Source organism: Haliotis cracherodii, unplaced genomic scaffold (assembly GCF_022045235.1).
Source record: "Haliotis cracherodii isolate W230 unplaced genomic scaffold, xgHalCrac1.p SCAF_13, whole genome shotgun sequence".
Taxonomy (NCBI): Eukaryota; Metazoa; Mollusca; class Gastropoda; order Lepetellida; family Haliotidae; genus Haliotis; species Haliotis cracherodii.
Window position 1 is genome coordinate 2,771,212 of NW_027266268.1, and position 23,572 is coordinate 2,794,783.

General features: G+C 40.9%; 1 protein-coding gene across 35 annotated transcripts in view; it reads left to right on the forward strand.

Annotated features, from left to right (window-relative positions):
• LOC139459502 (voltage-dependent calcium channel type A subunit alpha-1-like) overlaps positions 1-23,572 on the forward strand; it is a 415,048-nt gene that overhangs the window by 332,078 nt on the left and 59,398 nt on the right. For 27 of the 35 annotated variants that reach the window (XM_071240977.1, XM_071240991.1, XM_071240992.1 and 24 more), the window contains 17 exons: positions 795-1,040; positions 3,782-3,895; positions 4,054-4,135; positions 4,547-4,674; positions 10,815-10,927; positions 11,126-11,235; positions 11,797-11,928; positions 12,234-12,306; positions 13,458-13,575; positions 14,682-14,782; positions 15,732-15,856; positions 17,283-17,404; positions 18,524-18,550; positions 19,715-19,771; positions 22,214-22,340; positions 22,688-22,877; positions 23,398-23,504. In XM_071240977.1, the coding sequence (XP_071097078.1) occupies positions 795-1,040; positions 3,782-3,895; positions 4,054-4,135; positions 4,547-4,674; positions 10,815-10,927; positions 11,126-11,235; positions 11,797-11,928; positions 12,234-12,306; positions 13,458-13,575; positions 14,682-14,782; positions 15,732-15,856; positions 17,283-17,404; positions 18,524-18,550; positions 19,715-19,771; positions 22,214-22,340; positions 22,688-22,877; positions 23,398-23,504 (1,972 nt within the window). The remainder of the gene's footprint in view (positions 1-794; positions 1,041-3,781; positions 3,896-4,053; positions 4,136-4,546; positions 4,675-10,814; positions 10,928-11,125; positions 11,236-11,796; positions 11,929-12,233; positions 12,307-13,457; positions 13,576-14,681; positions 14,783-15,731; positions 15,857-17,282; positions 17,405-18,523; positions 18,551-19,714; positions 19,772-22,213; positions 22,341-22,687; positions 22,878-23,397; positions 23,505-23,572) is intronic. The other 8 variants (XM_071240980.1, XM_071240981.1, XM_071240993.1 and 5 more) reach the window with 6 other exon arrangements.

Here is a 23,572-nt window from a genome sequence, read left to right on the forward strand (position 1 = left end):
AGTATTAACCCTGGGAAACATGTGGGCCTGTCTAACAACAGTATTATCCCTTGGAAACATGTGGGCCTGTCTAACAACACTATTAATCCTGGGATACATGTGGGCCTGTCTAACAACAGTATTATCCCTGGGAAACATGTGGGCCTGTCTAACAACAGTATTAACCCTGGGATACATGTGGGCCTGTCTAACAACAGTATTAACCCTGGGATACATGTGGGCCTGTCTAACAACAGTATTATCCCTAGAATACATGTGGGCCTGTCTAACAACAGTATTAACCTTAAGATATATATGGGTGTGTCTAACAACAGTTAGACCGTATAACCGTAGGATATATGTGGGCGAGTAAAATGATGGTATTTATCTTTGGATAAATCTGAAAATTTTGTCTTATGAAAGAATTATTGATATTCTAAAATGAGTTTGTAACCTCCCACCACCACCCCTAATCACCACAGCCTGCTTGTTGACTTCCCACCTGTGTAGGAAGCCGAGTTGATTCCACGTGCTATAGGAGTGGACTCTGCTATGTAGGATGGCTTCAGTGTGTACAGCTTCTTGGTGGCATGGTAGTGGTTTTATTTCATTTTTTTGTTCATGGAATGTTTCCCCTTGTAAAGGTACTTAAACCAATGTCTTTGCATGTAATCTTGTACATGGTGTTTGAATGTTAGACAAAAAGTGTCCTAGAACTTTGAATATTATTTACAGGTATCAGACACTTGTATTAAGTGTTGTTTTAAGTGTTGACAAATGATTCTTTTATTCATTCAAGTTGATTTTACAAACAGATTCAAACGGTAATGTCGGTTACCCAAACCCAAATTGTTCATGGTCAACCAGGGGTCAGTTGTCCACTGACTCCGCTGGTAGCAACACCACCGTGAAATATGGCGTCCCTGAAGAGGTGTTGGAAGAGTATGGTGTGTGCAAAGTTGACAATTGTCCAGATTCCCCCCAGTTGTCAAACTGTATAGACGTGGACTTGTTGATGAGCGATCGTGGTGTTGGACTGGTTGGCAGGCCATCAGACAAAGGTTGGATACACACCTATCCTCCTGACCCCCATCCATACCCACCCTTGCCTACCCATGACTAGGAGCTTGGGAGAGGGAGTGCCAGAACCACCGCCATGGAACCGCTGCCTTACCCCATCACACGCTTGGGCTCAAACCAGTAACATCCTTCAACATAGAATATTGTAGGGTCCTGATCTGTGTTATGTTACTGCTGACTATACAAGAGTCATAATGAACTCCAGGGTCATAGGATCCTGTCCTCCAAGTAGTCAAAATGCCAAGAGTTGCCCAATTTCATCACAAAAATGCAAGTTTTCTTTGGAATAAATGGATATATTCAGCCCCGAGGAGAAGGGAATAACAAGACCTACTTTTGTCATTAAAGTAATGTTTTGTGGAATGGTTAGATATATATATTGATGTATGAAACAAAATTTCTTTTGTTAATTATCTAAATGCAGAAAATGTTTTGATATCTGTTTCCTCTACCCCAGGGTATACAGTGTGCATGTGTCTCCTCTACCCCAGGGTATACAGTGTGCATGTGTCTCCTCTACCCCAGGGTACACAGTGGGCATGTGTCTCCTCTACCCCAGGGTACACAGTGGGCATGTGTCTCCTCTACCCCAGGGTACACAGTGGGCATGTGTCTCCTCTACCCCAGGGTACACAGTGGGCATGTGTCTCCTCTACCCCAGGGTACACAGTGGGCATGTGTCTCCTCTACCCCAGGGTAAACAGTGGGCATGTGTCTCCTCTACCCCAGGGTACACAGTGGGCATGTGTCTCCTCTACCCCAGGGTACACAGTGGGCATGTGTCTCCTCTACCCCAGGGTACACAGTGGGCATGTGTCTCCTCTACCCCAGGGTACACAGTGGGCATGTGTCTCCTCTACCCCAGGGTATACAGTGGGCATGGGGCTTGACAGTGGACATATGGCAGATGAAAGGTTGACATAACCTAGATAGAAAGCGTCCACGCTTCTGCTTCTTGTTGGGGTCAAGGGACAGTGTCGTGGCAAACAGCCTGCTTGTGTAGCTTTAGCAGTTTGAATACTACTGTTCCTTTTTCAAAGCATCTTCTTTAAATCTCCTTTCTTATATACACCCTCATCTCCATATAATGCCACATTCATCAGATAGAAAGTATTGGACAAGTTTGTCTACTTTTGACACTCTTTTCATACAGAAATCTTTGATTGCAACATAGCCATGATGACAAGCAGGCATTATATACAGATAGGAGCGTATGTTTCAAGTCCCTGACACTCTGCACCTAGTCTCACTTTGATTGCTGGTGAAGGAGTGACTAATAGTTGATGAATGTCTTTCAGATGTCTAACAGCAGCCACAATACATTATTGTTGGACTGTTCTGTGAAGGAATAAGTGCATTTACCTGTATCAGGATCTGCCCTGTGTGCTTCAGAATGTGCATGTTTTTTTTATTCAATGTTTTGATAACTTTTCAGGAAAGTAGGTAGCCAACTTGGTGTTTCTAGAACGATGTGATTAATTGTGTGTATGCATGTAGCTTATAGGGGCTCAGGTGGCCCACTTGTCTTAGCTGCCGCAATTCGCTGTGCAGAGTTGCATACCCTTGGTATGCAAGGAACCTGTGATCGTGGGTTCGAATCCAGGTTCGCCCCCATTATGTTACCAGGTTTGTCAGCCCCATACCTTTGGCTCGTAGGTTTCACCAAAGGGGTAAATATCTGAGATCTGAATCACGTCTCACATTAAGCTGACATGCCGTGACATAACTGGAATTCTGTTCGAAGGGGCTTTAAATCTCAGTCACTCACTCGTGTTGCTGATGTACTTGAATCAGAGCTACATGACACACATTTGTACTTGAATCAGAGCTACATGACACACATTTGTACTTGAATCAGAGCTACATGACACACATTTGCTTTCAATAACTTATTTCGGAATCCTGACATAATTGATATTGCTAGGATATATTTCAATGTAAATTATAAAGAAAAGCTCTCTACCAAAGTAAGTTAATCATCATACATCATAATCTACATAGTCTGTCTTATAGGAAGCTCTGTTACATTTGTCACCTTGGTCAGTTGTAGAGCTCAGAGAATGGATATAAATAATTTAACACACTAACATTTGTTATTGCATGAACTGATTACATATTGTGTGTCTGTGACAGAATGTATGTTATAGGGGAAGGTACATGTGTGTATATCCTGGGAGATAAATGTATGTGTGTGTCCTGTGAGTGAAATGTATGTGTGTGTCCTGTGAGTGAAATGTGTGTGTCCTGTGAGTGAAATGTGTGTGTCCTGTGAGTGAAATGTGTGTATCCTGTGAGTGAAATGTGTATGTGTGTGTGTCCTGTGCGTGAAATGTATGTTTGCCCTGTGAGTGAAATGTGTGTGTCCTGTGAGTGAAATGTGTGTATCCTGTGAGTGAAATGTGTGTGTGTGTGTCCTGTGAGTGAAATGTATGTTTGCCCTGTGAGTGAAATGTATGTGTGTGTCCTGTGAGTGAAATGTGTGTGTCCTGTGAGTGAAATGTGTGTATCCTGTGAGTGAAATGTGTGTGTGTGTGTGTGTCCTGTGAGTGAAATGTATGTTTGCCCTGTGAGTGAAATGTATGTGTGTGTCCTGTGAGTGAAATGTGTGTGTCCTGTGAGAGAAATGTGTGTATCCTGTGAGTGAAATGTAAGTGTGTGTGTGTCGTGTGTGTGAAATCTATGTGTGTGTCCTGTGAGTGAAATGTACATGTATGTATTTCAGCACGCCGCCGTGCAGCAGCCAGGAAAATGAAGCAGTTGAAAGGAGAGGAAACGGATGACGACAACAACGAGCTGAATGATGAAGATCTCCTGTCGGATCTCAGTGGCTTCCCAGGTACAGCACCACTGTAGAGCTGTTGTCTCAGTTGAGCCCAGACACTCAAACACTTTGTTACAATTACTACAGCCATGCTAACCATTAACTAACTCTGTTGTCATGTCTATGTTCATGTTCTGTCATCTTCATTAGTTTCATAACAATTGTTTTTCCAGGTAATAGAATAGGAAGAAATGCTAAAAACCGCAAATTGAATGGCAGATGTGGAACATTCTGGAGAGCTGAGAAAAGGTTCAGGTATGTAGTAGCTATGGCATCAGCTCAACTTGACACAGGCGTCAGGCCTGTACAATCAAACAGCAATACATCTGACATTGGTTTTGCAACATTTTTAGATGTACAACCTTTTCGATTATGTATTGTTGAATTAGGGCCTAACTGATAAGGGAAATATGGCACTTGTTTCTTTTGCCTTTACTCAGGTATCAGTCATTCATTCATTTGTGTATACATGTAAGCCTGACTTCAACTGATGAATGAAAATACAAACACTAAATAAGAACTAATAGTATTTAGAATCTTTAAATATCACAAATGACATATGTTTAATATACAGACCATAGAGAAAATTCAAATCTCATTTTGCAACTCTTTTTTGTATTTAAGGTACCAGTTTGAACTAAAATGATGTCATGTTGTTTTTTTCAGATTTTCTATTCGCAAGTTAGTGAAGAGTCAAGCGTTCTACTGGATAGTGATCGTGCTTGTGTTCCTCAACACAGTGTGTGTAGCCTCGGAACACTATGGCCAACCGGACTGGCACTCTGACTTCTTATGTGAGTCAAAAACAGGAGCCTGGGGATTCAATACGGGGATATAGGTATCAGTACCTGGGGATTCAATACGGAGATATAGGTATCAGTACCTGGGGATTCAATATGGGGATATAGGTATCAGTACCTGGGGATTCAATATGGGGATATAGGTATCAGTACCTGGGTATTCACTACAGTGATATAGGTATCAGTACCTGGGGATTCACTACAGTTATATAGGTATCAGTACCTGGGGATTCACTACAGGGATATAGGTATCAGTACCTGGGGATTCACTACAGTTATATAGGTATCATTACCTGGGGATTCACTACAGGGATATAGGTATCATTACCTGGGGATTCACTGCAGGGATATAGGTATCAGTACCTGGGGATTCACTACAGGTATATAGGTATCAGTACCTGGGGATTCAGTACAGGGATATAGGTATCAGTACCTGGGGATTCACTACAGTTATATAGGTATCAGTACCTGGGGATTCACTACAGGGATATAGGTATCAGTACCTGGGGATTCACTACAGGTATTTAGGTATCATTACCTGGGGATTCACTACAGTTATATAGGTATCAGTACCTGGGGATTCACTACAGTTATATAGGTATCAGTACCTGGGGATTCACTACAGTTATATAGGTACCATTACCTGGGGATTCACTACAGGGATATAGGTATCATTACCTGGGGATTCACTGCAGGGATATAGGTATCATTACCTGGGGATTCACTACAGGTATATAGGTATCAGTACCTGGGGATTCAGTACAGGGATATAGGTATCAGTACCTGGGGATTCACTACAGTTATATAGGTATCAGTACCTGGGGATTCACTACAGGGATATAGGTATCAGTACCTGGGGATTCACTACAGGTATTTAGGTATCATTACCTGGGGATTCACTACAGGGATATAGGTATCATTACCTGGGGATTCACTACAGGGATATAGGTATCATTACCTGGGGATTCACTACAGGTATATAGGTATCATTACCTGGGGATTCACTACAGGGATATAGGTATCAGTACCTGGGGATTCACTACAGGGATATAGGTATCAGTACCTGGGGATTCACTGCAGGGATATAGGTATCAGTACCTGGGGATTCACTACAGGGATATAGGTATCAGTACCTGGGGATTCACTACAGGTATTTAGGTATCAGTACCTGGGGATTCACTACAGGGATATAGGTATCATTACCTGGGGATTCACTACAGGGATATAGGTATCATTACCTGGGGATTCACTACAGTTATATAGGTATCATTACCTGGGGATTCACTACAGTTATATAGGTATCAGTACCTGGGGATTCACTACAGGTATCTAGGTATCAGTACCTGGGGATTCACTACAGGGATATAGGTATCATTACCTGGGGATTCACTGCACGGATATAGGTATCAGTACCTGGGGATTCACTGCAGGGATATAGGTATCAGTACCTGGGGATTCACTGCAGGGATATAGGTATCAGTACCTGGGGATTCACTACAGGTATATAGGTATCATTACCTGGGGATTCACTACAGTTATATAGGTATCAGTACCTGGGGATTCACTACAGTTATATAGGTATCAGTACCTGGGGATTCACTACAGGGATATAGGTATCAGTACCTGGGGATTCACTACAGGGATATAGGTATCATTACCTGGGGATTCACTACAGGGATATAGGTATCATTACCTGGGGATTCACTGCAGGAGTATAGGTATCAGTACCTGGGGATTCACTGCAGGGATATAGGTATCAGTACCTGGGGATTCACTACAGGGATATAGGTATCAGTACCTGGGGATTCACTACAGGGATATAGGTATCAGTACCTGGGGATTCACTATGGGGATATAGGTATCAGTACCTGGGGATTCACTACAGTTATATAGGTATCAGTACCTGGGGATTCACTACAGGGATATAGGTATCATTACCTGGGGATTCACTGCAGGGATATAGGTATCAGTACCTGGGGATTCACTACAGTTATATAGGTATCAGTACCTGGGGATTCACTACAGGGATATAGGTATCAGTACCTGGGGATTCACTATGGGGATATAGGTATCAGTACCTGGGGATTGACTACAGGGATATAGGTATCATTACCTGGGGATTCACTACAGGTATATAGGTATCATTACCTGGGGATTCACTGCAGGGATATAGGTATCATTACCTGGGGATTCACTGCAGGAATATAGGTATCAGTACCTGGGGATTCACTGCAGGGATATAGGTATCAGTACCTGGGGATTCACTGCAGGGATATAGGTATCAGTACCTGGGGATTCACTGCAGGGATATAGGTATCAGTACCTGGGGATTCAGTACAGGGATATAGGTATCAGTACCTGGGGATTCACTACAGTTATATAGGTATCAGTACCTGGGGATTCACTACAGTTATATAGGTATCAGTACCTGGGGATTCACTACAGGGATATAGGTATCAGTACCTGGGGATTCACTACAGGGATATAGGTATCAGTACCTGGGGATTGACTAAAGGGATAGGTATCAGTACCTGGGGATTCACTACAGTTATATAGGTATCATTACCTGGGGATTCACTACAGGTATATAGGTATCATTACCTGGGGATTCACTACAGGGATATAGGTATCAGTACCTGGGGATTCACTACAGGGATATAGGTATCAGTACCTGGGGATTCACTGCAGGGATATAGGTATCAGTACCTGGGGATTCACTACAGGGATATAGGTATCAGTACCTGGGGATTCACTACAGGTATTTAGGTATCAGTACCTGGGGATTCACTACAGGGATATAGGTATCATTACCTGGGGATTCACTACAGGGATATAGGTATCATTACCTGGGGATTCACTACAGTTATATAGGTATCATTACCTGGGGATTCACTACAGTTATATAGGTATCAGTACCTGGGGATTCACTACAGGTATCTAGGTATCAGTACCTGGGGATTCACTACAGGGATATAGGTATCATTACCTGGGGATTCACTGCACGGATATAGGTATCAGTACCTGGGGATTCACTGCAGGGATATAGGTATCAGTACCTGGGGATTCACTGCAGGGATATAGGTATCAGTACCTGGGGATTCACTACAGGTATATAGGTATCATTACCTGGGGATTCACTACAGTTATATAGGTATCAGTACCTGGGGATTCACTACAGTTATATAGGTATCAGTACCTGGGGATTCACTACAGGGATATAGGTATCAGTACCTGGGGATTCACTACAGGGATATAGGTATCATTACCTGGGGATTCACTACAGGGATATAGGTATCATTACCTGGGGATTCACTGCAGGAGTATAGGTATCAGTACCTGGGGATTCACTGCAGGGATATAGGTATCAGTACCTGGGGATTCACTACAGGGATATAGGTATCAGTACCTGGGGATTCACTACAGGGATATAGGTATCAGTACCTGGGGATTCACTATGGGGATATAGGTATCAGTACCTGGGGATTCACTACAGTTATATAGGTATCAGTACCTGGGGATTCACTACAGGGATATAGGTATCATTACCTGGGGATTCACTGCAGGGATATAGGTATCAGTACCTGGGGATTCACTACAGTTATATAGGTATCAGTACCTGGGGATTCACTACAGGGATATAGGTATCAGTACCTGGGGATTCACTATGGGGATATAGGTATCAGTACCTGGGGATTCACTGCAGGGATATAGGTATCAGTACCTGGGGATTCACTGCAGGGATATAGGTATCAGTACCTGGGGATTCAGTACAGGGATATAGGTATCAGTACCTGGGGATTCACTACAGTTATATAGGTATCAGTACCTGGGGATTCACTACAGTTATATAGGTATCAGTACCTGGGGATTCACTACAGGGATATAGGTATCAGTACCTGGGGATTCACTACAGGGATATAGGTATCAGTACCTGGGGATTGACTAAAGGGATAGGTATCAGTACCTGGGGATTCACTACAGTTATATAGGTATCATTACCTGGGGATTCACTACAGGTATATAGGTATCATTACCTGGGGATTCACTACAGGGATATAGGTATCAGTACCTGGGGATTCACTACAGGGATATAGGTATCAGTACCTGGGGATTCACTGCAGGGATATAGGTATCAGTACCTGGGGATTCACTACAGGGATATAGGTATCAGTACCTGGGGATTCACTACAGGTATTTAGGTATCAGTACCTGGGGATTCACTACAGGGATATAGGTATCATTACCTGGGGATTCACTACAGGGATATAGGTATCATTACCTGGGGATTCACTACAGTTATATAGGTATCATTACCTGGGGATTCACTACAGTTATATAGGTATCAGTACCTGGGGATTCACTACAGGTATCTAGGTATCAGTACCTGGGGATTCACTACAGGGATATAGGTATCATTACCTGGGGATTCACTGCACGGATATAGGTATCAGTACCTGGGGATTCACTGCAGGGATATAGGTATCAGTACCTGGGGATTCACTGCAGGGATATAGGTATCAGTACCTGGGGATTCACTACAGGTATATAGGTATCATTACCTGGGGATTCACTACAGTTATATAGGTATCAGTACCTGGGGATTCACTACAGTTATATAGGTATCAGTACCTGGGGATTCACTACAGGGATATAGGTATCAGTACCTGGGGATTCACTACAGGGATATAGGTATCATTACCTGGGGATTCACTACAGGGATATAGGTATCATTACCTGGGGATTCACTGCAGGAGTATAGGTATCAGTACCTGGGGATTCACTGCAGGGATATAGGTATCAGTACCTGGGGATTCACTACAGGGATATAGGTATCAGTACCTGGGGATTCACTACAGGGATATAGGTATCAGTACCTGGGGATTCACTATGGGGATATAGGTATCAGTACCTGGGGATTCACTACAGTTATATAGGTATCAGTACCTGGGGATTCACTACAGGGATATAGGTATCATTACCTGGGGATTCACTGCAGGGATATAGGTATCAGTACCTGGGGATTCACTACAGTTATATAGGTATCAGTACCTGGGGATTCACTACAGGGATATAGGTATCAGTACCTGGGGATTCACTATGGGGATATAGGTATCAGTACCTGGGGATTGACTACAGGGATATAGGTATCATTACCTGGGGATTCACTACAGGTATATAGGTATCATTACCTGGGGATTCACTGCAGGGATATAGGTATCATTACCTGGGGATTCACTGCAGGAATATAGGTATCAGTACCTGGGGATTCACTGCAGGGATATAGGTATCAGTACCTGGGGATTCACTGCAGGGATATAGGTATCAGTACCTGGGGATTCACTGCAGGGATATAGGTATCAGTACCTGGGGATTCAGTACAGGGATATAGGTATCAGTACCTGGGGATTCACTACAGTTATATAGGTATCAGTACCTGGGGATTCACTACAGTTATATAGGTATCAGTACCTGGGGATTCACTACAGGGATATAGGTATCAGTACCTGGGGATTCACTACAGGGATATAGGTATCAGTACCTGGGGATTGACTAAAGGGATAGGTATCAGTACCTGGGGATTCACTACAGTTATATAGGTATCATTACCTGGGGATTCACTACAGGGATATAGGTATCATTACCTGGGGATTCACTACAGGGATATAGGTATCATTACCTGGGGATTCACTACAGGGATATAGGTATCAGTACCTGGGGTATTAGATATAGCATGTATAGGTGTCAGTACATTCTGCATGCTTCATTTACCATGTTGAGAAATGTGTTCAGTGTGTTGTGTGCAGGTTTTGCCAATTACGTTTGTGAGTGAAGAATGACTAAAGGTTGAAAAACTGTAAACAAGTGAGATGTTTCAGCCCCAATGAAACATGTGTACATCTGTCCATGACTAAATGCTTGTGGTTAAAGGGAGGTTACCGTCTTACAAACCTCAGTCTTCATCTTATTAACATGACCAATGTCTCTGCTGCAAGTACTTAATTCACAAGCATATATAGTTACACATGGCGGATAATCAATGGAAATTATTGACGTAATTAAACAGTTAATGGTCACGTGAATGTTGTCCCACATATGTAGATTACATGGGGTTCACGTTCCTTGTTCTCTTGTAGATTACATGGAGTTCATGTTCCTGGCTCTCTTCATCTCTGAGATGTTCATCAAGATGTATGGACTAGGCGTGCGTGTCTATTTCAGATCGTCTTTCAACATCTTTGACTGTGTGGTAAGTGTAACTGCACCTTTGCATCTTTGCATCTTTGCATCTTTGGATCATTAGAAACTCAAATTCCCAATGAATAGTGATGATAAAGTATCTTCAGTTCTGATTAGTACAACATTTATGATCTGATGAAATTCCCAATTCCTACTAGTTTAAGTGGCAGGTGTACAACCATGTTGTTATCCTTGTGTTTGTCACCAGGTTATCGTGGGTAGCATCATAGAAGTGGTGTGGTCCTGGTTCAAGTCAGGATCCTTTGGCATCAGTGTGCTCAGAGCTCTTAGGTTGCTGAGAATCTTCAAAGTCACAAGGTAAGTAACAGTAAATAACGGAGACCCAGTGCTTCAAGCTAGAGGAACACTAGAGTAGGTGCAGCAGCCAGGGTGTGCATCACACACACTGGTAAGGTGTTACATACTGGCAGAGAAGGAAATACTTACGTTCAATCTGTATGAACACTGGTGCATGTGATAATGAACACCTGGGCACAGGCAACATGTATCGTAACACAGGTAATTCATAGATATGAACACCTGGGCACAGGCAACATGTATTGTAACACAGGTAATTCACAGATATGAACACCTGGGCACAGGCAATATGTATTGTAACACAGGTAATTCACAGATATGAACACCTGGGCACAGGCAACATGTATTGTAACACGGGTAATTCACAGATATAAACACCTTGGCACAGGCAACATGTATTGTAACACAGGTAATTCACAGATATGAACACCTGAGACATACAAAAGAGCTAGTGTGTAAGAATATTTGATTACCCAGCACAAGAACCTTTAAATGAGTTGAAAGAGTACAAATCGTGAACTCCACTTGGCCTGTTGCCATGACACTTTGCTTGTTGTACAGATACTGGGCATCTCTGCGGAACCTCGTCATCTCCCTCCTCAGCAGTATGAGATCCATCGTGTCACTCCTCTTCTTGCTCTTCTTGTTCATCCTCATCTTCGCCTTGCTGGGGATGCAGTTGTTTGGAGGAGAGTAAGTCGTTCATTTCACAACTTTAGCTTCAGCATTACCTGTATGAAGATCTAGCTTTCTGTAGAAAGACCTATTGAGGTATCTGAATGTGTGTGAGCTATTGCTACAAACCCTGGTCAACTAACATGTTGAAAGCTTTGCTATAAGTTATGTGCCGCCCAGTAATTTGAAGAAAGTGTTCTGAAATTGAGATGATTCCATGTTATTAGTAATGTGTCATATATATAGTCTCTCCAATAGATTAATATTTAATTTCTATATGAAAATAGAATTTTATATTTTATATGATATATATTTCTTTGCAGAATGAACTTTCCATCAGGGAGGCCATCGTCACATTTTGATACTTTTCCCATTGCTCTACTAACAGTGTTCCAGGTGAGAATTGTCAACAGAAGTTTCATACAGTGTTTTAGTCCTGATAGAAATTACAGAAGATGTCACGTAGAATTTAAGCAATATCTTTAGAGATACAACCCTTAGGGACCAACCATTTCGTATTCTGGGGTAGGGCCCAGGATTTTTTTTAAAATATGACTTGTCCCTGAATATTCTTGAAAAAAACATTATGCAAAAAGATATTGCCTGTCACAAAAATTACATTGTAGCAATGTGTTTTTCTTAAAAAATATTCCAGCTCATAGTTTAACAAAAAAAATGTAATTGTAGCTGTAGCTGAAAAAAATCTTATCATGATACAAAATCCACCAGAATATCGAAATTGTCAGTCAAAAAGTGGGCAAATGTCAAGCAAGACTGACAAGACAACACAGCTCTCCGCGGTCAAGGGGAGATAATCCAAATCAGTTTTGATGATCCAGATCGGTGCTGGTGCATGTGTTTCTTATCAGTGCAACAGTATCTTGTTGTGCGATTGATTCAGGGAAACAGCTGAAAGTATTTTCAAATTATTTTGCATATTATCATTTTAGCTCACAATATCTGTAACACCATGATAACTTGAAGGGGAAGTGTGCTGGGAGTCCAGCCAAGAGAGTACCCAAATACAAAAAAAAAAAAAAAAAAAAAAAAATCACAAACACTATATGTAAACCATTTGACTTTAACAAACAAATTAGTATGTTATCGGGGTGGTCGGAAGCCCATTGCTGGTGTCCCCCTGCTGGAATATTGCTAAAAGCAGCATAAAACCATACTCACTCACTCACTCACTCACTCAGTAAGTTATCATGGTAGGCAAGGCGCATACAAAATGTTATCAGATGTGAAAAAGGATGGGGTGGCCACCCCCAGAATCCCCACCCCTCCCCTCGATCCACCACTGACAGCCATCTACCATTGCTTCCATCTGTCCATCAGCTGCAAGAGGGCATGTCAGCCATGAACATTGAGCATAGTATATATTAACATTTTCTACCTGTCACTTGATTTTAAAACAACAGTTATTTTATTAATTTGCTGTATCCTGTAGAATTAATTATAATAAAATATCTTTAAATTTAAAATGTTAAAGAATATCATGGCTTTGGTTCACAGTTTGAAATTGCCACATGGCCTGTGTGTTTCAGATTCTGACAGGGGAGGACTGGAATGAGGTGATGTACAACGGCATCCGCGCCCACGGCGGGACAGAATCGGGCATGCTGTTCTCGTTGTACTTCATTATACTGGTGCTATTTGGTAACTGTATCCTTCACACCGACAACACGCACAAAGTCAGTCACTGTGGCCTGTAAATATGTTCAAACATGAAGGTCACACTGTGTGATGCTGAAAATGAATTATTCAGATAAGTCAGCAAATTTGATCCTAAACTCTGCTAGAGGGTGACATCCTAAAAGGCTGACCTGAGACTGCATTATTGTGGTTCACAAAACAGCTGTTCCAAACATTCAACCCCAACTGCTGGTATTGGTCAACTGATGTTTAAACATATTGTGGCAAGTATATGGTAATGGGTTTTTTAAAGGGCAAGTTCACATGGAAATGAACCATTTTTTCTTGTACTTTTTCCACATTAAAAGTGTTAACATAGAAGTGTCATAGACAAAAATATAAAAACATCATATTTAATTAACATATTTATTGCACTAAAACGATTTATATTTTTCACATTTACCAAGTGTTCTATTTCCATAACAAAAACACCATGGCTTATGCCCCTTGCAATATGACGTCATTGGTGCCAATTGATAAACATTATGACGTCATCATGCTTTGTTAGAGCCGCTTCACGTACGTGGTGTAGGTACAGTTTTGTGATTCTAGCATCTCAGATGCCAGCCAGAATTGTGTTATGCTGAGTCACCACTGCGCCGGAGTGTGTCGTAGACCATGTTGTTTTACCGCAAACTGGTCCTTGATATCTTTTGCGTTGAGAATAGACAGGGACCCAGTTGAATTGGCACCAATTACGTCATAATCTAAGGGGGATAACTCAGGCCTATTTCGCTCGTAAAACGAAGGCCTCATAACGGCATATCACTTTCACACTATTGTGAGCTTCCTACTTTCACTGTGAAAAAAATGAGTGTATATTTTCACACACAGATACTAACTAATTCTAAAATTGCGTTTTGTTTAGAAAAAGAAAGAAAGTGATTTTTGCGTGTACACTTCCCCTTTAAAGCTATGACAACATCAACGTTTACAAGAAATGTTTACAGAAAAATCTACAAAAATCATTGGAACTTGGGTTTTAGAAATACATTGTGAACATGACATTGTCCTCAGTTATGGTGGGGTAGTTTATGGAGGCTGTAGAGTTTTAGACCCTTGACAGAGCTTCCCAGACACACTGCTGAACGTGTTCTTGGCCATCGCTGTGGACAACTTGGCCAATGCCCAGGAGCTGACCGCAGCAGAGGAGGAGCAGGCAGAAGAGGAGAACATGGTATGTACAGACTGACCCACGGCAGAGTACCTAGCCTGGGAACTAAGTACTCAATAGTCCAGGAACCAAGGCCTCAATAGTGCAGGAACTAAGTACTCAATAGTGCAGGAACTAAGTACTCAATAGTGCAGGAACTAAGTACTCAATAGTGCAGGAACCAAGTCCTCAATAGTGCAGGAACCAAGTCCTCAATAGTGCAGGAACCAATTCCTCAATAGTGCAGGAACTAAGTACTCAATAGTGCAGGAACCAAGTCCTCAATAGTCCAGGAACCAAGTCCTCAATAGTGCAGGAACCAAGTCCTCAATAGTGCAGGAACCAAGTCCCCTATAGAGCAGGAACTAAGTCCTCAATAGTCCAGGAACTAAGTACTCAATAGTCCAGGAACTAAGTACTCAATAGTGCAGGAACTAAGTACTCAATAGTCCAGGAACTAAGTACTCAATAGTCCAGGAACTAAGTACTCAATAGTCCAGGAACTAAGTACTCAATAGTCCAGGAACTAAGTACTCAATAGTCCAGGAACTAAGTACTCAATAGTGCAGGAACTAAGTCCTCAATAGTGTAGGAACCAAGTCCTGTGCTGGGTTTTGGTCCACTAGTTCATGTTCTACCACATGACAACCAGTAGACGATGATGTGGTCTACAGTATGACACTATGTTACTTTTCCAGGTACATAGAGACTACTGTCTGTGCGTGGATGACCCTGTCATCTAAGGCGCCACAATTCAGTATGCGGAGTTATGTCCCTCAGGCATGCAAGAAACCTATGACTGTGGGTTTAAATCCCAGTTTCACCCTGCTTATGTTTCTAGGTTTTTGAAAACCAAACCATTGCTTTTGTGTATCAAAATACTTGTGAACGTCTAAGACTGAATCACTTTCCTCACACATCAAGCTGACACTATGATAAAACCTCTTACTTACTGTTACATCTTGTTGCTCAGCGGAGAGAGGAGCGGGAGAAGGCGGAGGCTGCTGAGTTATTGTCCGGTCAAGCGCCACCGCAGGTCAACATCTGTCCCCCCTCTCCACAGAACAACGAGGATGGGAAGACGGCCAACTTCAACTAGTTAGTATTTTACTTCATGTTTCACTACACACATGTTATATTAAGTACTATTGGAGCTTTTTGTTCTGTCAAAAGATTATTCCAGTGCTTGGCTATTACTGTTAAGTATTACATTAAGAATCAAAAGTAGAATCAGTCATTTGTTTCATTTATTCCAAAGATTAATCAATATTTCAGAATTGAACAGATGATATTTGCATACTTTATCATTTCAAATTTTTAGATAGGATATGCAAGCATTAATTTTCATGCAAAGCCTGCTTACCAATATGAATTAGTCCTAAAACATTTTAAATTGAAATAGAGAGATCATGGTGACAAAAGTTTCCATCCAAGATCTCTGTGACTCTATTCAACCTAATTCCAGCACACTCTTTGTTATAATTAGGTCACCTTTCCTGCCTCTCACAGAAGCACATGACTGGTATTAGCCAATTCTTCAAACATTCCAAATTCTAAACAGAAATCTTAACAAGGATGATGGCCTTTTTGAACAACGATACATTGAAATAAATCCCTGATAAGAGTTGCAGATTATGAGCTGTATTTGGTCAAGGAACAAATCCCCTAAAGAGGACATGGCTGTATTGTCGTTGTGCAGCGGTCTGTGTATATGCTTAATACCCTGCACCTAGCTCCTACCACACCTTCACTCTACGCTTCTAACTGACACAACGCTGAAAATAGTGGTCCATCCTTCACCCGCAGTTTACTTCTGTATTTAACAGAAACATGTTAAATACAAACGCCATCGTTGCTCTCTTAATATTCTGACAGAGAGACTCACCACTCAGGACCCAGTTTGTTTTTTTATTTTTGTGACCATGATATGAATTAGGTTGAATATACATTGCACAGATTTGGTCTTATTCATCTTGTAAAATGAAACAAGCTCATACAAGATAAGGCTTGAAAAAAAATAAAAGAATTGGTTCTAAGGCAATGTTTTTTGAAAATATAGTGCGGGCGGGCGGTGTCTTTTTTTGTATGTTCAAACTAGTATGTAACCAATAAACAGTCGCGTCATCAATAAACAGTGGTGTACAATCAACCTGGGAAAGGGCCTCCCTACATAAAAGTATTCCTTGATGAGTAAAATACTGGAATACAGTATTTGACTACCGTTGGACTTGGAATATTTAAGGATTTTGGTGTGTTTTTTAAAAGTGGAACTAAAAACAAAATGTGCAGCAAACTTTATGATGATGCGGGCGGTGCCTGAGAACCAAGACTATTATTTTTGTTAGCCTAAGTATGTATCATGTAACATTGTCATCTATAGCCTACTTGCTGACAACTACTTGCTAGGTTCCGTTACCTGAGTTCCATGACGGTTCTTTCCTTAGTTTCTTGTAGCTAGTCTGTCACTGCAATGGCCACTGTTTCTCTACCTCATATGACCTTTGACCTCCTATTGCAACACCAGCATTAATTTCAGTAGTGGGAATCGCATTGACATCAATCTACGTCAAAACAACCTCAAGGACAATCGAGACAAACAAATCCATGTAAATCTGGCTAACAATCTAGAGGACGATGATGACAACGGTGAGTTGCAAAAGTGTCAATTTCTTGTCCATTTCACCTATATATCCATGTTGTGTACGACTAGCTTGGTGGTAGTGCCTGCTATGTATATATACTAGCTGCCATCAAAACTATACAGTTATATGGAGATGTAATTCTATATGCATATAAATACACACTAATGCTTTTACTGTTTTTGTCAGCTGACACTCAGCCAGTATAACCTAACTTGTACAATATTTCATGGAATAATTAACGTTCCTATTTATGTATGGAAATAATGTAGGTAATTTTGCTCATGAACAAATTTGATTTAGTTTCCATGGTAACTGTGAATTTAAACATGGAGCTAATGGAAATACGTCTTTATTGTGATACAAGATCAGATTTACTGAGAAAGTATTATGTAGAATAGTATTTCGTACCAATGCATCCCTACTTTTAATTAGACCTGTGTGCTATGCTTTATTTTCTCGAATAAAGAAATACTAATCCATGTCTCAAATTCATCCAATTTGTCTCGTAAGACACAAATATGTAGTCATTATTTTTTTAGATAAAGGGAGCATATTGTCTCACATTTTTCACAACCAATCATGGAATGTTAATGTCCATGAACTGTGATGACGGATAAAACCATTGCCTTGCATGACTGGAATACTTCACCAGGAAACTAGCATACGTTATGATTGGAGAAGCGTAGCTTTACAGTCCTAGAGCTTGCCTCTCTTTTTTGGCAAGAATAGCAGATCGGTGTACATTTGCTATGTAGAGTGTATATATATATGTACATCTATGTATACAGGCCTTTGTAACCCATACAGTTAAACCATGTTAAACCGGACACAGTTGGTCCAAGTTAGACAGTTACATTTTTCAGGATTAACAAATCATGGGTACAGCTTAATAATCACAGAGCGACAAGCCCAACGGTAATTGTCTGAAAAGCGGAGTTTCGAGACTATTAGGATCCGGTGTAACAAGGTTTCACTGTATCTTCTATGTCCAAAGTAGGATTTCTTGCATGGATTACATTGGTTAGCTTTCAAATCATTTCATGTAAACAACAGATAGCCTGCAATACATGTTCCATGTCTGTTTAATGGTCTACAATAATTCAATCTTGGTCCACTATTTCAGCTAAAAATAAAAGCCCATACAAAGGAGGTAATGCCTGCCATTTCATTGATTTGTTTTGGTGATGGAACTGGGAGTTGTCTCCCTTTGAGACTCAGACATGTAATTTCAAGTTAAACAATTGATGAAATTTGGTATAAATGTATCACGTTAAACTTTGCAGTCACTTTATAATTGACATTTGAAGTCAAAAGGGAGGCAACTCATAGGAAGAATAACATTGAAGTCATGCCTGTTTAGCAATGAAATTAGCATGGAGTGGCAGTTTTATTCAGCCATTAATTCATTATCTACATACTTCAAGCACATTTGTTTGTTAAATATTAGTCTGAAAAACAGAATATATTAGATCAATAGAACTTTACAAACTGCAGTATAGACAGAAATCCTTAATTTATGTTAAGTTGAATTCAGTGAATGGTTTAATTAAGAGGGCACTGACATGGTGCATCCTATTATTATTGTAATTATCTCTCGAAACAAGTGCAGTGTTAACATTTGTACCAGGTATATGCCTAGGTCTATCTTCTCTCTGTAATAACCAGGGGCCCAAGACAATAGCATGTGGATCTCAGAAGCCTTCAGACTTTGAACTTTGGGTGTATTTCCTTCCAGGATAAAAATGTCAGTTTTATGTAACATTACTAGTTTTGATGAATGAAATAGTCTTATATGTTTTTGCATCCCCCTTGCCTCGCTGTGTAAATTTCATTCTCAATTTGTATGCATATAGGACACAATATCTTGTGACATTAAAGCCCTGGTAAATCTTTCTTCAGTAATGTGATAAAACATTTCCCAATCCCTGGCTTTTATATCAGGAATCAACACAAGCACGTTGATTATGTTTTCTAATAAAAAAAATGGTTTCTACATAAACATTCAGTGCAATTTTTAGATTAATTTTACTGATCTTTTTAACAAATTATGAATTTAATGAAATTGGCTTTTGTAAGTACATTTGCCATACATTCTTACAAATACCTACAGCATGTTATTTGATGTCAATCTTTCAATACATTTTCATTGAATTATTTTCTGAAAGCAGCATGGTTTGAAGTTCTCGTGAACATTTTAATCCTAATGCATTGCAAATGTAAACTGCCTGCGATTTCAGCACTTGGTATCTTGTCAAAGGTGCTTTTCCATTTGTGTACAGTTTAACATTTTGAGCTTGATTGTATTACCTTACAGAAATGGAACCTGAAGATAAGGTTCAAAATACTGAGAACGATATAGATAATAAAGGAGGTAAAACATTTCCTGGCTTCACCCTACCACCACTTCTCATTTTTTCAGTTTTCTTCTAACTCCAACCCCCATCTCAAGTCAGAATAAACCCATCAGTTTTCCTTGCTGTAGTGTAACCTGGGACAACGTTTGTAGCACCATGAGCATTAACTTGGTGAATGGAATATGGCACATTAGAAATGGACTTATGTTACAAAAAGCAAGAAACAACTTCTTTGTTGATTTGTATGTTTTCAATCAGTCTATCACACTAACCAGATTGCTAATTGTTTTGAATTCTTTTTTAAATTTGAAAATCCTAACAGTTATTAAATTTAAGATGTTTTATGTCAGCAAACAATGATTTCCATGTAAATGTGAATGCTTGACTCAGAGAGTTGTATTTGAAACACATATGTAGTTATCCAGTAGTATTTGCTTCTATCCCCCTTTATCTACTTCTGCAGAGGTTCCTGGTACTAATCATCAGTACCTGGTTGAAAGTTGAATTTAGGGCCCAACACAGCTGTGTGTCACAGGAACTCTCCTACCCAGAGTTCCATGCGACCTGCACAGTACCTCTGCCACAGGCCAGCACCATGTGACGATTCGTCACATCTTACACAGTCGATTCAAGATATTGCATATGTTTTTCATCTGTTTCATTTTTGACAAGTCTACGTATCTTTATAAACATATGTCAAAGAATGGTTAACTTTCATTGAGAAAATATCCTAAATCATGAAAAACTATATCCATTTGTGTAGTTATCCTATGTTTATATTGGTTGTACGCCGCGGCTGCACGTGCTGTCATCAAAGCGATTCGGTTACTTTGATGCGTAAATATGTATTGTCATATAACTCACTGTCGCAGTTGTAGTAGTATATTTACATAATTCTGCAAAACAATATGTAAAGCGCCCCCCAATACTTGCATTTGTTCATTCTATTCTGATTTTCTGAAAAAGTGTGTTTGTTAACAAAAAAGAGTAAAGTCACATGATATGCAAATTAGCCTGTGGCAGTGGTGTGATGCTAAGTCAGCACTGCTCCGGAGTGTGTTACAGGATGCATGGGAGGCCTCCGTGGTCTAGTGGTAGAGCGCTGCCAGGGGAGAGGAAAGTCGGTGGTCCAATCCCCAGCCGCGGCATACCAAAAGATGGTACTTGTTGTTTCGCTGCTTGGCGCTCGGCAATAAGGGGCTAAAACAAGGATCGGTCGGCTCGGAGTCAGTGTACTGTGTTAAAACAGCGACATGGTATCTCAGTGGGCGAGCACTATAAAACCTGCATTAGTCCAGACACACATGTGCGTGCACATTGCTATATAAGTGCAATAATCTTGAATGCACCATTTAACCACATTTCTCCTCCCAGTGACACTGAGGCAGCAGTGCTGGTGGTTGTAGTATGCCATCATACTCCAGCTCTGTGAATCATCATCCAATTGCTCACTCATTTGACAACCCATACATATTCTGACCCACATGGATTTGGGCATTTCATTTGTTTTAATTCCCTTCCTAAGATTTAAGAATTCTTCTCTTGAATGTTTTACTTTCATCTTGATGACAATTTTGATGAGTTAAGGATGTTTGAATATGTTGTAATAACAAGAAGCAGTCGTCTTAAGGATGCGTTTATCAGTTTGTTTCCTGGCTTTTATCAATTTGTTTCCTGGATGTTGCCTGGTGGTGGGTGACATACATGTGCAGCAACTGGGCCGGCCGTGGGATCCTGGTGGTTTGCCGGGGGCGGGGGGCACAGTTTAAAACATAGCCACAAACAGTTGAACCAGTGTCAATGTAGGAATTTATTCAATAAGGTATTCAATACTATGAAAATTGTGAAATTTGTACATGAGGTGTTTTTTCAAGACACTTCAGTTGTTGATATCAGGGGTGACATGACACCTCAGTTGTTGATATCAGGGGTGACATGACACCTCAGTTGATATCAGGGGTGACATGACACCTCAGTTGTTGATATCAGGAGTGACGTGACAGCTCCGTTGTTGATATCAGGAGTGACATGACACCTCAGTTGTTGATATCAGGAGTGACATGACACCTCAGTTGATATCAGGAGTGACATGACACCTCAGTTGTTGATATCAGGAGTGACATGACACCTCAGCTGTTGATATCAGGAGTGACATGACACCTCAGTTGTTGATATCAGGAGTGACAAGACACCTCAGTTGTTGATATCAGGAGTGACATGACACCTCAACTGTTGATATCAGGAGTGACATGACACCTCAACTGTTGATATCAAGAGTGACATGACACCTCAGTTGTTGATATCAGGAGTGACATGACACCTCAGTTGTTGATATCAGGAGTGACGTGACAGCTCCGTTGTTGATGTCAGGAGTGACGTGACAGCTCCCTTGTTGATGCCAACAATGACATGGCACCAATATTGAGGACATGATTGTACATGTGATGTATGTATTACAGCAAGTACTACCAGTGACAGCACCATTGATATTCGACCCCACTCACAACACCAGGAAGAGAACGCTTTTGGAAGCCCCAAGCCCATGTTGCCATACAGCTCAATGTTCATCTTCGGACCAACAAATCCGTACGTTTTATATCTACATATGTTTCCTATCTTGAATTAAGATTCCCGAGATTAAACATGTATGCATCAGTTCCGCACTACTTTATGCTCATCTCTTCAGCTTCTGTGCATAGACAACTCTGTAGGAACTCCAGATCATTAACTTCCGTAACTCAGCTTTGTAATTGGCTTGTCAACAGAGTTTACTGTCATGTCAAATCCCAGTGCTATTTTCGTTAGGTGTTATTGTTAATTCTGAGAACTGGGACGTGTTAGTATTGTGTCTGAGAACTGGGACGTGTTAGTGGTGGGTCTGAGAACTGGGACGTGTTAGTGGTTTGTCTGAGAAATGGTTTGTTCTGCTGCAGTATCCGCCGTTTCTGTCACTTTGTGGTGAACCTGCGCTACTTCGACCTGTTCATCATGATTGTCATATGTGCAAGTAGTGTTGCTCTGGCAGCCGAGGACCCTGTCAATGAGGGCAGTTTCCGCAACATCATCCTCAACTACTTCGACTTTGTCTTCACTGGAGTCTTCACAATAGAAATGATACTAAAGGTAATTCCTGTATAAAGAAATACAGGTTCCCGAGGTCCATCTGCACGTAAGTCAGTATAATAAATAGTCTTCTGCTGTCGCATTGTGAAACAGATTGTTCTCTGTGTAATGACATATTTAAAGCAGAGACTTCTCATTCATCCTTTCTATTTAAAATGACTTAAAAGATTTGTAATTGAAGAAATTAAATTAATTTGGACAATGAGCTTTAGAACTTCCTTGGCCCCTGAGAGAACATGGGGCAAGTGAGGCCTAGCCGTCTAAGACATCACAATTCCATGTGAAGATTTGTGTCCCTTAGGTATGCCAGGAACCTATGATCATAAATTTGAATCACAGTTCATCTTTCTTTTGTTTCTAGATTCTGTGCTCATTGGTTTCACTAAAGTGGTGAACCTAAGCCAAGATCTGAATCAGGCTTTCCTGTATAACTGATAAACTGTTCAAAGAGGCATTTAACCCATCTCACTCACCCATCAGGTACCTCATTCCTGACTTTTTTATCTTGCATCTGTTTCAGGTGGTAGATTTGGGAGTGCTACTTCACCCCGGCTCATACTGTAGAGATTTGTGGAATATCCTCGACGCCACTGTCGTCATCTGTGCCTTGGTTGCCTTCGCCTTCAGGTAAAAACCCTAACAAGCCCATCTCCATTAGCTGGGAAATACCAGACACAGTGCAGCTGCAAACTTGA